The sequence below is a fragment of the Grampus griseus genome (genome assembly GCF_964374135.1).
Source record: "Grampus griseus genome assembly, chromosome: 1".
NCBI classification, from domain to species: domain Eukaryota; kingdom Metazoa; phylum Chordata; class Mammalia; order Artiodactyla; family Delphinidae; genus Grampus; species Grampus griseus.
The window spans coordinates 77,122,880-77,139,249 of NC_139017.1; the positions used below are offsets into that span (position 1 = coordinate 77,122,880).

Below are 16,370 nucleotides of genomic sequence, written 5' to 3' on the forward strand. Positions count from 1 at the left end.
TTGTGGCTCACGGGCTGAGTTGCTCCGCGGCATGTGGGATCTTCCCGGAACAGGGCTCGAACCTGTGTCTGCTGCACTGGCAGGTGGATTCTTAACCACTGCACCACCAGGGAAGCCCTATAACTGAAAACTTTTATGAAAGATATCAGTCTTTAAAAAGTTACAGGTCCAAAGAATGTTGATACTAATATTAATTAGGGTTGTCTAAACAGCTGTAAAAAGCAAAATTAAAAACTCAATAGCACAAACAAAATAGCAATTTACTTATCTCTCATGTAAGAGTCCAAGATTAATAGAACCAGATTAGAAGATCCAGTCATTTAGGGCCCCAATCTGATGGTGGACCTACTTCAATACATAGTTCCCAAAGGTCTCTCTGGTTATCATTATTCTAGGCTACAGGAAAGAAGAGTGAGCAGAAGTCCAGGGCAAACCATTGCCTTTTAAATGGGTTAGACAGAACTTAGTGAGAACTTAGTCATATGGCCACGTGCAGCTGCAAGGCAAACTGGGAAATACTGTTGCTATTTGGGCAACCCCATCGCAGTTACAGTCCTATAATTCTGTAATAGGAGGAAAACAGATTTTAATGAAGAGTTAGCATTGTCTGACACCCCTCTAGCCACTAGAATTCTGTGTTCATCCTTCTCCTGATATGCTCATCCCCACCCCAAGGGAGACAACTCCAAATTCATCCAGGTGCTGCATCCAGCTCAAATTCTGGGATCTCTGGGTGACTTGCAATCATCTCCCTCAGACTCAGATTGGCTTTTTGTGGTCCAGCAACTCATTAACTCAAAGGAAGTCACTAACTTCTCCAACACCCAATAAACCATGGTCTAATAGAAACAGGATTATCATATGAGAACTTCTTGTTCTTTAGTATTCGGTGGCCCTTCCACTGCCATAAATCTTGGGGAGGGATAAGAAGAGAGGTTAATATTTTTGAAATCTCAAGGGAGATGCATTTAGGTAACTGGAAAAAACAAAACAAAACAAACCCCTGCTTTTTCTTTCTAGGAGAAAGTAGCCTTAGACAGCAGAAAAGATATTTGGTGACAAAAGACATTCTATTTCATGGTATTTGATGGTGAGGACACTAGTTAAATAAGGGATTTCTGGAGAAAAGTGAGAAGAGAATCCAGAACAAAAGTAAATAGGAGCTTTTATTTTTAAAGAAAAATATGAACTTTTTGATTAGCTTGTCTTAAGATGACTATTGAGAGATTAATGACATTTTGATAATAAGAACCATATCAAAAAGACAGAACCACATCAAAAAACAAAAACACTTTTTTTAATTACTGAAAAATATATATAACTCTATCCTTAAGCTTCTTTCCCTTTATTCTCCCATTAGGATATGTTGATGTCCTGTGTTCCCCACTGTGTGTGTGCATGTGTGTGTGTGTTCATATAATTCAACCATATTTTGAACAGGAGACTTCCTGATGAAGCCAAATGATTTCCCAAACCAAAGATCTATTTTTAAACATATTTTAAAGTAGTTCAAATAAGGCAATAGCTAAAAGCAGTTCAACTAAAGTGTAAACTGTAAAGACAGGAGCTAGGCAAAGAAAAGGGATGCAACAGAGAGATGAGAAATGGACAAAGGACTTGTGGCTAAATAAGTTGTAAAAATATTCTCATAAAGGAGACTATATATAGTGATTGAAGCCCAGGCCTGAAGCCAGACTGCCAGGTGTACCTACCTGTCTTTTCACTTACTTGCAAGTAAGTAACAACTTGATAGTACTTACTTGAAAGTACAAGTACTTTTTCTTACTTGATAGTACTTTCTCCATGGGGTTGCCGAGAGGATTATATGTGTGCATTCCCAAAAGATATGATCCATTCCCATTGTATCTTTTGCACCATATAAGGTAAACCCTTGAGAAATAACCCATTGGCCTGGGAAGGATACTTTCGGGGTGAGGTCACTAAGTCAAAACCAGGTCAGTAAGTCAAAACCCAGTGCTGGAATTATTGGCATCACATCATCTTCAGCAAGGTTGACTCAGGGGGTAGTATAAGGTGCACAGAGATGCATGGCATCGGTTACAACCCAGCTCTTCCAGAACCCCTTACACCTGTCAAAATAGACTCCTGGGTTGAATAAGCCCTGATTCTGACCCAGTATATGAAATCCTATATCCATTACATTGGTCTTTGCTGAATGATTTGAAAATTTTGTTACATTTTAAAAGTGGATATTTTATGTTTGTAATCACACAGGTAGCTGTGTGAGGAAAGTTCTTTTTCACAGTATTTTTATTTTTTTGAAATTATCTGTTTGTGTATCAGTCTTCTCTACTAAACTATAAGCTCCTCTAAGTAGGAAACTTAATCCCCTCACTCCCCACTGTGCCCCAGCGCCCAGCTCAGTGCATGGGTATTTTAAAGTAAATTTCTTCCCGTAGCACGGAACCAAAGATCCGATTTGTGGGGTTGGGGGTTGGCTTGGAGAGGTGGACGAGGGCCCAGGATGTGTTCTGACAGATCTCCTGAAAGACATGTTCTCCGCTTAAGCTTTTCAGCAAGACTTGCTTCAGGGTTGTTGGTGACAGTTTCCCTTCACCAGTAGGAGTCTGTCACTGTAAGACAACACCAGGAAGTTAAAAGTGAATGGGAAGGGCGGGTGATGGAGATTCCGGCCCCTAGGGTCTCCCCTGAGAGTAGCTGAGAGTGCGAGCAACTGCAGGTGAAAAACAGAGAGGCCATAGGGTTAATTATTTCTGCCCAGAGCAGGTTTGGCCCACGTTTTCTCCCCTCTGTGGGGGTAATGGGCGCTGCTGAGTGGGCGGTGTGTTGGCTGAAAGGAGGTGGAGCTGAACAGCCCCTCCACATTGGCTATTGCTGCTGTTTGTACTTTGTTGTTTTACATTTCTTTGCAAAGAGCTGAAAGTGCAGTGCCCTCCTGATCGCAGCTGAAGGATCTGCCAGTGTTGGGGCAAAGGCAGCGAGGTCGGGCACCGCAGCAGAGCTCTCAGCTCTGGGTCTCAGCTCTGGGTCTTCCAGGCACAGGGCTCACTCGTCCAAGGTGTAGTAGTTCCCGGTGGTCCACGAGGACACTGGAATCTGGGTTCCCCAAAGGCACCTGCTGCTGCAGAATTTATCTAAATGCTACGTTCAAGCTCTTCTTTGAAAGGTGTTAACTGATGTGTGCTTTCTGTCTTTTGTCATCCTTTCTTTAGGACAGGTTACACTGACCCAGCCCGGTGAAGATCTCTGGAGACCATGACCAAGAAAAGAATTGCTGTGATTGGGGGAGGAGTGAGTGGGCTCACGTCTATCAAGTGCTGCCTGGAAGAAGGCTTGGAGCCCGTCTGCTTTGAAGGGACTGATGACATCGGAGGGCTGTGGAGGTTTCAGGTAAATCTTGTTCGTTAATGCTTGGAGCTCTCGCCAAGTATTGAACCATTGCATAAGATTTTACCTCGTGTCAGGAAGTATGATGGGCTTCACAGTGATTAAACCTGCCAGACTTCAACCTGCTGACCTCCTCTCAGCAGCCATCACCTCAGGTTCTATGCAGGTTCCTCTTTCCCTATGCTGGCAGCAAAATGGGACGCAGGTATCACTCGTTTTGTCCTTTACTGATGTCTGTGAAAATGGCACAGAGATCATTTTCATTTACAGATCTTCCTTGATTTACAATGAGGTTACATCTTGATAAGCCCATCGTAAATTGAAAATATCCTGTTACAAATGTGTTTAATACACCTAATCTACCTCACACCATAGCTGAGCCTAGGCTACCTTAAACGTGCTCAAAACACTTACATTAGCCTACACACAGGCAAAATCATCTCACACAAAGTCTATTTTATAATAAAGTGTCGAATAGCTCATGTAATTTATTGAATGCTGTAGTGAACATGAAAAACAGAATGGTTGTTTGGGTGCAGAATGGTTGTAAGTCTATCAGTTGTTTACCCTCCTGATCCTTCCAGCTGACTGGAAGCTGCCACTGCCCAGCATCACCGGAGTATGTTACAAAATATCGCTAACCCAGGAAAAGATCAAAATTCAAAATTCGAAGTGTGGTTTCTATGGAATGTGTATCGCTTCTGAACCATTGTAAAGTCAAAAAATCACAAGTTGGGCACTGTCTGTAATGAGTTTTGCTGCTATCCAGAAAAGGGTAACAATCTTGGTAGGGGGGTGTAGCAGAATGGCATCATGTAAAGTGGTTGCTCTTGGTCTGCGTTCATCGGTAAGTGATCTAGAATACTGCTTACAACTCCTTCCAGGAATCCCCCTTTTCAATCTCTTCTAACCTTACTTTTTTTTTTCTTTTCTTTCTTACCTTCCTTCCTTCATTGCTTCCTTCCTTCTTTACTTTAAACAATTCTCTAATGATTCTAGTGCTTGAATAGGATATAAAATCTGGCTGCCTTCCTTGCTTTGCACTTTTCCTTCACTTGAGAAATCAAAGCAGTAGTCCTGTCTTCAGAGAAGGGCAGAGGGCACCTGCAACTGGGTTTTCTTGTCCTTGCACAGACTCAGTTTTAAAGTTGAGTTGCTTTAATATGCACACCGAGTCCTGCAACTTGTTACTAACAGTTAAGGTATCTTCCTACTTAAATGATAGTTAAGCTTATCATATGTCAAAGAATATCACCCTCCTTAACTGATCTCCAAAGCAACATCCATTGGGTTTGCTTTTCAACTCACTTTTTAAGCCAGTGTTTTAAGTGTATTAAGGTGTCCAGATTTGTTTCATATTTCACAAAACGAACACGGTGCTGGCCAGCTACTTAAAAGTGGTTTCATTCGTTCATAGCATTCCTTAGTAGAACAGCAGTACAGTTGTTTTGCATCTGGGCTCCGTCTTGGGGACTAACTCTATTTGACAATCGTCCCTATTCGGATCTAGGGTGGATACTCCTTAGCACACCATGCATGCCTCGGTCATAATCAGTCTTGGGCATGGGCTGAAAAGACTGTTAATAAATATTTTGTAATAAATAGGAAATTTTACTTTTGAAATCCAGCCACAGCATGGTGTAGAGGTTAAGAGCATGTCTGGGTTCAAATCCTACTGTGACCTTGGGGAAAACCATTAACGCTCTCTGTACCTCTGTGTTGTCATCTTTAAGAAGGAGATAATATTGGCACCCACTTCATAGTTATTGTGGGGATTAAGTGAATGAATACTTATGTCATCACTAATAACAGTGGCACAATAATTGCTAAACATCAGTTATTATTCAGTTGGCCTAGAGTGTGGCCCACACATTTGGTGTCTGGTAAGCATCCTAGCCAGGTCTGGCAACTACTGACCAGGCATGAAATTAGTGAAGGGTCCACCATCCTACCTGATTATCAGGTTTTATTTCCAAAGTGGTTTAAACTTCCTCTCTGTTAAAGACCCAATTTGGAGTGTTTTCTGATTATACTCTTGGCAAAATTTCAGCACCTTATAAACTGCTTTCTTGAAAATAAATAAGCTATATTTCATCATAATGCTCTGACTGCTGTTAAGACAGACCACATCTGTGTCTATTACATTATATATAACATACATATATTTTACATATATTATAAAGGCACACACAAACACCACTATATTTCTAGAGCCACGGGGGATGCCTGGCATATATTAGGCACCAAATATATTTACATTTTATAAATGAATCCTAGAGAAGCAAAATATCTTGGGTGGCTGCTTAGAATGCTTGTGAAATAGAGACCTTCATTCTCACATATTCCACAGTTACACAGTTGTGGAGCCTGAGGGATTATAAACATCCATTAATTGCAGATTAAACATGTTTTACATGCTGATGCTGGTTTCCTCAAGAATTGCCTCAGATCTGCTTTTCTGTGACCCCCTTGCTTGTTATTTGGAGCCTTCCTCTCCCCCATCCTACCCCCCCTAAATTTTCTGTAATTCATTGGGGGTTTCATATATAGGATCGTCCCAAGCACTTTGGAATTCCACCATTGCTACCGGGTGTCCAGTAAGCCACTGGCAACTCAGGGCTTCCATTTTCTCTTTCTTGTAATAGGTCTCAGGGACTCAATATAAATTTCTTTCTTCTTGATCTCCTCATTAAAGTTAGACCAGACTGATGGTGAAAAGTCGGTAGAAATGTGAGACATATCACTTTAATTTTCACACTACAATATTACTTTATGAACGAAATAGCTTAAAATGATAAATCTCTTATGAAATGCTGAGGTTTTAATGAGCATGTATTGCTGGAAAATAATTTTTAATATTCTTTAGTCAATCTGAATTTTAAAAATCCTTAAAGCATACCAAAGCAGTGCTTCTCCAACTTTAATGTGCACATAAATCACTGGAGCTTTTGCTGAAGTGTACATTCCGATTCATTAATCTGGGGTGGTGCCAAGATTCTATATTTCAGGCAAAGCCCCAGGTGATGTTGATGCTGCTGATCTGATAACTACAGTTCACGTAGTGAGGTTCTAAAGTGTATATGTGATACAAAGGTACCATATGGATACAATATAATGTAAAATGAGGCATATTTAGTACATTTTAATTTAAAATATAAAATTAAGTAATAAACACCCTTAGATGAATGGGTGTTTTTAATTCTTAAATATATCAACCCTCCCCCAAAAAAGACAACTGAATGGATACAAAAATACTTAAAAGAGGGTAACTGTAGAGCAGTGGCTGTCAGCTTTGGCTGCAACACTGAACAATCACTTGGGGAACTTTAACAAACTTTAACAAATACTAATACCAGTCCATCCAGATTCTGGTTTTATTGGCCTGGGTGCCAATAAAGCTCTCCACTAGCTATTTCTAATGTGCAGCCAACATGGAAACCTTTGCCCTTCAGCTTTTACCCCAGCTTTCCCAGGTGATTAATGAGGATGACATTGCATCTTTAAAACAAAATCGATAACAGTTCATTGAACAAACATTTCTGAAGCTCAGACTTTGTTAGATGGTGTGGAGATACAGAGTTATATAACCTCCTGCCACTGCCCTCAGGCATTCTGCAGTTTAGCTAAGGATGTATGGAGAAAGGACTTATGAGGTGGATGGGATAAACTCTGGTGCCCTGAGCTTTCCGGGGCCACCACACGACCTCTTACCAGCAGATCTCAACCTTGTCTACACATTAGACAAGAAGCAATTAAAACAGGGTCTCTGGGAGTAAGGACCAGGCATTAGTATTTTAGAGTTCCCCAGATGAGTCCAGTGTGAAGACAACGCTGAGAACAACAGTCCTAAGACAGCTTCTGTCCCACGGGATTCTGAGAGTCTGTCAAAGGAACAGAAGATCCACACTGTTCTCACTCCTCCCACTAAAGGGGAGTCATTTTTCTCCTTTCTTCTGCCCTTACTATTGCCTCCAGTCCCTTCAGTTCCAATTACACTACCCTACGTCCCTTGTTCTCTAGTTTCTCATATGAACTTCCTACTCAATGCGAGTCATGTGCTTAGGCAGGAATCAAGATACATCTCTAGAGGGCAGATTATTCACTGATGGTAGGAAATACTAAAATGCAGAAGCAGAAGCTTCGTTTTCCACTCACTGACCCAGTACTGCTCTGCCCTCACTCTCTTTTATAAAGCAGTGAGTTGACAGTGATGAACCCTACGTAGGGTCCAATCAGGTGTTAGAAGGGCTTGAAGGTTTTTGTTGACACACAATAACACTTTGTTGTCTTAGTTGCTTGAAAAAGAATACAAATATATGATTATTGTCACAGGGGTAAGATCTGTGATTCATTTAGCTCAGTCATCCCAACACACCTGCTGTGGAAAGCATAGGTCTACTCCTTGTACTAAACTTTGAACCCTTGGATAACAGGGACAGACTTGTATTTTTTAGCATTAATATAGTGTTTTTATTACAGAGGGACTTCAGAAATATCTACTGAAAGAATGAATGAAGTTGAATTTAAAAGTTAGGAATGTGTCTACCCTTGCCCCTCAAACATCTTGGTTCCAAAAGGACCCTACCACTCATTAATTTAATTTTTTAAAAAAAAAACGTGCTATATACAAACAACATGTTTAAATAAACTTTGAATTTTGGAACTGTGTTAGATTTACAGAATCATTAGGAAGATAGTACAGAGTTCCCATATACCCCATGCCCAGATATTATTAACATCTTACATTAGTATGATACATTTGTCCTAATTAATGAACCAGTACTGATACATTATTATAAATTGAAGTCCATGTTTTATTCAGATTTACTTAGGTTTTTTTCCTAATGGCCTTTTCCTGTTCCAGGTGTTCCCATCCAGAACACCACGATGCATGTAGTTGTCATGTCTCCTTAGGCTCCTCTTGGCTGTGACAATTTCTCAGACTTGTTTTTGATGACCCTGACAGTTTTGAGGATTACTGGTTAGGTATTTTATAGAATGTCCCTCAACTGGGATTTGCCTGATGTTTTCCTCATGGTTAGACTGGAGTTATGAATTTTGGGGAGGAAGGCCTTAGAGGTAAAGTGTTATTCTTATCACATCATATCAATGGTACATACTATCAAACTTATCACAATTGATTGATGTTAACCTTGCCGACCTGGCTTGAGATGCTGTTTATCAGGGTTTGCCACTGTAAAGTTGTTCCTTTTTTTCTCCCTTGTCATACTATACTCTTTGCAAGAAAGTCACTATGCACAGTCCACACTTAAGGTCAAAGTTGGCTATTCTAAGCCTCTTTTCTTTCCACATAAATTTTAGAATCAGTTTGTCAATATCTACAAAATAGCTAGCTGCGATGTTGATTGGGATTGCGTTGAATCTACAAATCAAGTTGGGAAGACTGACATCTTAACAATACTGAGTCTTCTAATCTATGAGCACAGCATATCTTTCCATTTATTTATATCTTTGATTTCCTTCTTCTGTGTTTTATGGTATCTGCATATAAGTCTCATACATATTTTGTTAGATTTTTCCTAAGCACTTAATTTGGGGGGTGTTATTATAAATAGTACTGTATTTCAAAGTCCAATTTTTCATTTCTGGTATATAGGAAAGTAAGTGACTCTTGTATATTAACCTTGTATCCTGCAACACTACTATAATTGCTTATTAGTTTCAGGAATATTTTTTTTAATTCTTTTTAATTCTTTGGGATATTGTACAGTCATATCATCTGTGAATAAAAATCATTTTATTTATTCCTTCCAAGGCTGTATACTTTTATTTCCATTTCTTATCTTATTACATTAGTTAGCATTTCTAGTACAGTGTTGAATAGAAGTGGTAAGAGAGGCTGTCCTTAACTTGTTCTCAATTTTATGGGGAAAATGTCCATTTTCTCGCTATGAAGTATGCTGTTAGCTGCAAGTATTTTGTAGATGTTCTTTATCAAATTGAAGATATTTCCCTCTATTCCTAGTTTGCTGAAGGTTTTTAACATGAAGGTGTAGTATAAACAACATTTCTACAAAAATAAAAGAAAAAATCATACCTCCTTAATAAATCAATTTGTTTTTCCTACTTTCAAGTTTTATTGATTTAAAATAAATAAAATATACTCATATAACAGGGGAGACATTATACAATGTGTAATTATATAAATATGGGTAGACATAGGTATACAGTTGCCCTAGGCATACATAATATTATATACTTGGTGATTAGAATGTGACTTGCATTTTGTCATATTACTTTTTCCAGTTAAAGTTATATCATAGGCCATTTTCAATGTTTCTACACAGATTTCAAAATGATAGTTTTAAGTATCTCCAAATTCAATCTCTATAATTCACTCATTAATTCATTTCAAAGCATTTATTAAGCATCCACTATATATGAGGTACTGTTTTGATGATAGAGCTACAAAAAATAAGACACAAATCCTACTTTTGGGTACCTCATAGTCATGAAAACAAATGCAGAATATCACGTGTTCTAAGTTGCCTTGATGGCAATCTGAGCGGAGAGCTTTGGCAGCTTGGAGGTTGAATGGGGCATTTAACTCAGTGGAGAGAACAAGAAATATTTCTCCAAAGAAGTGACATTTGATGTGACTCTTGAATGATAGATAGGAATTTTCCAAATGAAGAAGCTGTACTGTAGTGTTACAAAAGTTTGAAGTCGTGAAAGAGTCTGGAATGTTTCAACAACAATTTAATGACTCAGAAGCTTGAAATTAATTGAGGAGAGCACTAAGTGAAGATACAAAGGTGCATTGGGATAGATTGTGAAATATGCTGAGTTTCCAAATAAGAAATTTGCTTTTCCAAGTGGAATCAGTAGAGCCCATTAAGCAGTGGGGTGACAGGATCTGCTTTGAATTTAGCAGGATACTTAAGGAGTGGTGTGGAAGGTAAATTCTTCATCATATTGAGATACCATAATTTACTAAACCCTTTTCCTATTGGGGGAGGGGGGCATTTTAAGTGGTTTCTAATTAATAGATATTTTAAATACTATAAAATGAATATCTCTATGCATTTGGTTTTATATTATTTTCAATTTTCCTTACAGCAAATTTTTGTGAATAAGATTAAAATATCTTATTCAACTGTTTTTGTAATAAATTTTGATGTATTTCATTAGTTTGTTATGCATTATGTAAATTTACTTCCTTTTTCTATATGTACCTTTCTCAGTATAATTCAATGTACATCTATTAAATATCTACTAAGTGCTATCTATAATTTTATATGCTGTGGGAAAGAGCATGAATACAAGTAAAAGGGCCTACAATCTAGCTGGGGAGATAAAGAATAGACTATAAGACATTATGGAGGTCTTTGAATCCTAAGCTGAAAAATATACACTAGAGAAAATGGGGCAGCATCCAAAATTTTAATTAGGGCAGAGATACAACCATACCCTAGAAAGAACACTTTGGTTGAAATAGGTAGGATAGATTGGAAGAGACTTGTAAAAACACCATTAGCAGCCAAAGGGAATGAGATCTTGAAGTATGGGGCTGAGAAATGGGAATGATCAATTCAGGATTCTGAAACTGAAAAATTCTTCTCTAAAAATGGGAGGAAAATCATCTCTAATGTGGGCAAAGCCAGTGAACACTCTCCTTTGTGGCCATTCAATGTTCAGTAACATCCATATATCTTTTTCTGGAATAAAAAGAGAAGAGGGGGCCCAAATTGGTTAAGGTAATTTTCCATAATCAAAACAATTTTTAAAAAATATAATAGAGTTGAAAAGTCATGGTTTGTGATATCTCAGTGACAGACTAATATAACAATCTGGGTAGATACTGCTTTATTTTATGTGATCACTACAACACCCCCATGAGGTAGTTATTAGAAGTTTTTGAGGAAGCAAAGAAGTTAACCTTGATGGGGAAAGAACAGTGAACTGGGGTTTGATATCAGCTAGAGCAATGCTTCTCTGCTTTCAGATGCATCTGAATCACTTGAGGATCTTGTTAAAAGGCAGATTCCGATTCAGTAGGTCTGGGATGGGGCCTAAGATTCTGCATTTCTAACAATCTTCCAAGTGATGCCCCTGCTGCTAGTCCACAGATCGTACTTTAGGTAGCAAGGATCTGGAGCAGTGGTTCTCAAAATTACAGTGAATTTTTTTGGGCATTAAATGGTTCTGAGACCAATTCCAATGTGTGTGTGCGTGGTCCCCAGACACCAGCAAACAATTCTCAAACACTAACAGGATGTCCAAGGATTCAACTCAATTCTGATGCCTATCTAACCAGAGACAGTGTCAGATTCCACAGATCGAGGGCTCAGTTCCTCAACCCCACTTTAGACACCAGTCATAAGTCCTGGTTATTACCTGGGCTTCTGACCAACCAGCTACAGATTGGAGGTTCCAATGACCCCTTCCTTGGATTTGGACTTCAGATGCCAGTCTCACGTCCAGGTTGTTTTTTACCTATACTTCTGACCAACTGACTATAAATCAGAAATTCCCATGATCACCCCCATCCCCACCCCTTGGGTTTGATTAATTTGCTCACAGAACACAGGAAAACCATTTACTCACTAGGTTACCGGTTTGTTGTAAAAGAATATAATTTAGGAACAGGCAAATGAAAGACATACATAGGGAAAAGGACACTGAGCTTCCATGCCGTCTCCAGGCACACCGCTCTCCCCTAATCTCTTTGGTTCACCAACCTGGAAGCTCCCTGAACCCCACTCTTTTAGGTTATTATAGAGGCTTCATGACATAGGCATGATTGATGATATCACTGGGCATTGGTTATTGATTCAACTTCCAGGCCCTGTCCCCGCCCCAGAGATCAGAGGATAGGCAACTGAAAGTTACAACCCTCTAATTACAGGGTTTGCTCCATTGGTAACCAGCCCCCATCCTTAGTTGCTTTCTAAAAGTCAGCATATTAACATAACAAAGGGTACTTTTCATCACTTTCAACACTTCGGAAATTAGGAGAGTTTTGGGAGCTCTGAGCTAGGAACTGTGGAGAAAGACCAAATATATATGAGAAAAATATTTTGACCATCTGGATGACCAAATATATATTTCCTATAAATCACAATATTGCAGGCATTTAGCTTATTTCATTTTTATGTTATAAATAATGCTATCATTAACATCCTTTAACGTAAATCTTTGTCTACAATGCTGAATCTTTCTTTAAAAGGCAGGTTGCAAGGGTTTCATATTCTTGTCACATTGCTGTCCAGAAAACATTGTACTAAGATCTCATTTCACCTCATTTTTGCTAACACTGAGTAATTGTCTTTTAATTTAGTAAAAACGAGGTAAAATGAGAACACATAGTGGACAGGATGTAAGTTAGTACAGTGTTTCCTGGAGAACAATGTGGCAAGCGTATGAAACTTTTGAAACTTCCCTAGGCTTTGAAATATATATACTATTTAAAAGACTATTACTCAGATGGGCAGTCTCACTTGGAGTCTTATGTCATGGCAATCAGGTGACAGCTGGGACTGGACGTGTGCTATGACCCCTCTGCTCACATATTTAGAACGTCAGCTGGGATAACTAGAACTTCTGGGGGCTGGCTGCACATCTCTCTATCCCAAACATGCTCTTCATGTGGCTAGCTCAGGCTTCTTCACAGGATGGTGGTCTCAGGGTAGCTGAACATCTTACGTGGCTGCTGATTTCCACCAGAGCAAGCTTTCTAAGAGACCCAGACAGAAGCTGCAAGACTACCTATCACTTAGTCTTGGAAGCCATTCAGTATCATTCCAACTGCATGCTGTTGGTCAAAAGCAAGCCATGAGGACAACTTAGATTCAAGGGGAAGAGACTGCACAAGGGCACAAATACTGGGAGATGTGAAGGGTTGTGGGGAGGGGACTTTTTTTTAATTGGCATTTCTTTCAGAAAACTTTTTCAAATGTTTGTTGGCTGTTTATAAACCATGACCTTAATTCTCAAGTTGCTATGAATGCTTTTTATTTACTGCAGGAAGAACCTGAAGAAGGAAGGGCCAGTATTTACAAGTCAGTAATCATCAACACTTCTAAGGAGATGATGTGCTTCAGTGACTATCCCGTCCCAGATCACTATCCTAACTTCATGCATAACTCCCAGATCCTGGAGTATTTCAGGATGTATGCCAAAGAATTTGACCTTCTAAAGTACATTCGGTTTAAGGTAGGGAATTTTGTGGGTATCTCTGTGTTCGGAGTTTCAAGTAAATGAATAACTGTTCTCATTTACCAGTGCTTATGTATAGATTGGTTTGATATGCTCATGTATCTATCCTATCCAGACAGATTCTACTCTATGTCTTCTCTATGTCTGAAAATATTCATGGAAAGGTCCCTCTTCTATGTATTTTGACTGCAGATCCAGGAAGCCACCTTCATTTCATTGCCTTCATTCTATATCATTTGATTACAATAAAACAATGAAGGGAACTGACAGGCATGGGAACTTCAAAACCTTCTGTTTCCACAACTTGCTGCTTAGCCCTTTTATACTTTCTGAAGTACTTTCCAGTGCATTATTTATGTGATCACAACAACCCAGTGAAGTAGGTATTGAAAAGTTATGAGGGAACAAATAAGTTAACTCTGGTGTAGAGGGAGGAACACTGAATTGGGAAGCAAAAACTTGAATTCTAGTCTTTGCTCTACCACTAATCAACTTGTGACTTCAGACAAGTAAGTTCCTCAATGCCGATGTGTCTTAAGTTTATTTGTAAAACAAGATTATTGTACTAGATCACTTCACTGGTTCCTTCCTGCTGTAAAGTCTTCTGTGATATTCCTATCATTCTAAACCATGACCATAAAAGAATCAATACTTCTGACAGCTGGCAAAAAGCCCAAATCTTCTACCTTCTGATCATTCTACTAAATCATGCCTTTTTCTGTTTAATGACAAAATTAAAATGGCAATATCCAGTGACGACTTCCAAAGTCAGTCATTTACAGCCTAGTGGTCCTTCTCTTCACTTCTTTAAACACTTATTGTGTTTAAACACTTTAAACAAACAGGTTTGTTACCATACTAAGCAGTGAAGACAGAAAAAAAAAAACAAAAAACAGTGATTTCACAGTCTAGTTAAGGAGATAGAAAAATGAAGAGAAATTTCATTGTAAACATAATTATAAAAATAAAGAGTTAGAGTGATAAATGCCACTGAAATCTATACATTGCAGCTCAGAGGAGGGACACAGCCCATCAGGGCATGAGGCATCAGACACCAGGGAAGTTTTCTTAGAGGAGATAATACCAAGCTAAATGTTGAAGGGTGAGTTTCTCCAAATGAAGAAAGAGTAAAAGGATTATTCAGGCAGAAGCACCAGCCTGTGTAAAAGTAAGAACATGATAGAGAGGAACTATAAGTAGTATATGATGTCTCAGGTATACAAGAGGGGTATCTCTATTAGTCAACCAAGACATTATGGCATAAACCCTAGAAGCACAGGAACACATTCTTAATGTTTCCTTAACCTGGGTAGAGTAACCTATATTTATTATTATTTTTTAAAGCTAAAAATTGTGCCACTGACTATCCCATCTCACACCTTCTTTCTTTATAGTTACTTGTAAAATGGGCATTTATGGGAGTCAGAGAGGTTCATTTACATAAAATATGAGTCACTGAGATGTTTTTCTACTCTGTTAGGAAAGGGAGCCCTCTAGCTCAGTCACAAGTTTAAGGCCAGACAGTGAGAACAGGACTTGCGGTAAGAAGGCATCAGAGGGTCTCAGGATGTCTGGGGGTATGGGGAGGAATAGGCATTTCGTGCATGGAGTGTCTCAGAAGCACAAGAGAAGCCCAAACTTTATTCAAGTATCACATTGCCCTAGGGTATGGTCCAGAGAACTAGTAATTTGCACTTTTCTAGAAGCAGAGGAGAGTGCAACATTAGTCTGCCAACTCTGTTTTATTTAGCTTGCCTCATGGAAGTTTTCTCACTCTGACCACAGCCCCAAACAAAAAAGTTCTGATTTGTGGAGTATGAAAATCAAATACCCCTGCATGAGCCTGTTATGTGGTATCAGCCGTTTGTTTACCCTCTGCAAGGACAGTCCTGTCAGGGAAGATGTCCACTATATAGGCTGTGGTTATAGTGCCCTGTGGCTACCCCTTTTCTTTTCAGACCACTGTGTGCAGTGTGAAGAAGCAGCCTGATTTCTCCACTTCAGGCCAATGGGAGGTGGTCACGGTATCTGAAGGGAAAAAGGAGGTGAATGTCTTCGATGGAGTTATGGTTTGCACTGGCCATCACACCAATGCTCACTTACCCTTGGAAAGCTTCCCTGGTAAGTAGCCTACAAGGAAGGAAGACACTTGAACTATGCCTGTGACCTGATCCCTAAAGAATGGGAGGAATGTGGTCTGAGTGATGCCTATCTTGGGATGAAATAAAGCTTATCCTAATTCTGCATATTCTTCTGAAAAGTGATGGGGTAACTTGTATTAACGCTATTTAGGAGGTAGAGATACCAGTAATTTGGGGGACTAGAGGAAAATTAGAAGGCTCTATATTTAGTTTTACAATAATTTTAGTTTTTTAAGGATAAAAGTTGATCTGCATTAGATTGAATGAGGGAATTTTTCTTTTTTAATTTTTATTGGAGTATAGTTGATTTATAATGTTGTGTTAGTTTCTGCTGTACAGCAAAGTGAGTCAGTTATTCATATAAATATATCCACTCGTTTTTAGATTCTCTTCTCATATAGGTCATTACAGAGTACTGAGATGAGTTCCCTGTGCTATACAGTAGGTATTTATCAGTTACCTATTTTATATATAGTAGTGTGTATATGTCAATCCCAGTCTACCAGTTAATCCCTCCCCCACACCTTTCCCCCCTGGTAACCATAAGTTTGTTTTCTACATCTGTGAGTCTATTTCTGTTTTTTAAATAAGTTCATTTGTACCATTTTTTTTAGATTCCACATATAAGCGATATCATATGATATTTGTCTTTCTCTGACTTACTTCACTCAGTATGACAAT

General features: G+C 38.9%; 1 protein-coding gene across 4 annotated transcripts in view; it reads left to right on the forward strand.

The window, feature by feature from the left end:
* Positions 1-2,855: 2,855 nt before the first annotated feature.
* Positions 2,856-16,370, forward strand: part of FMO5 (flavin containing dimethylaniline monoxygenase 5) — a 30,752-nt gene continuing 17,237 nt past the window's right edge. The window contains exons 1-4 of one of the 4 annotated variants that reach the window (XM_082648032.1): positions 2,856-3,042; positions 3,195-3,372; positions 13,357-13,545; positions 15,507-15,669. In XM_082648032.1, coding sequence (XP_082504158.1) covers positions 3,238-3,372; positions 13,357-13,545; positions 15,507-15,669 — 487 coding nt within the window. In that variant the 5' untranslated portion in view covers positions 2,856-3,042; positions 3,195-3,237. The remainder of the gene's footprint in view (positions 3,043-3,194; positions 3,373-13,356; positions 13,546-15,506; positions 15,670-16,370) is intronic. The other 3 variants (XM_082648033.1, XM_082648035.1, XM_082648034.1) reach the window with 3 other exon arrangements.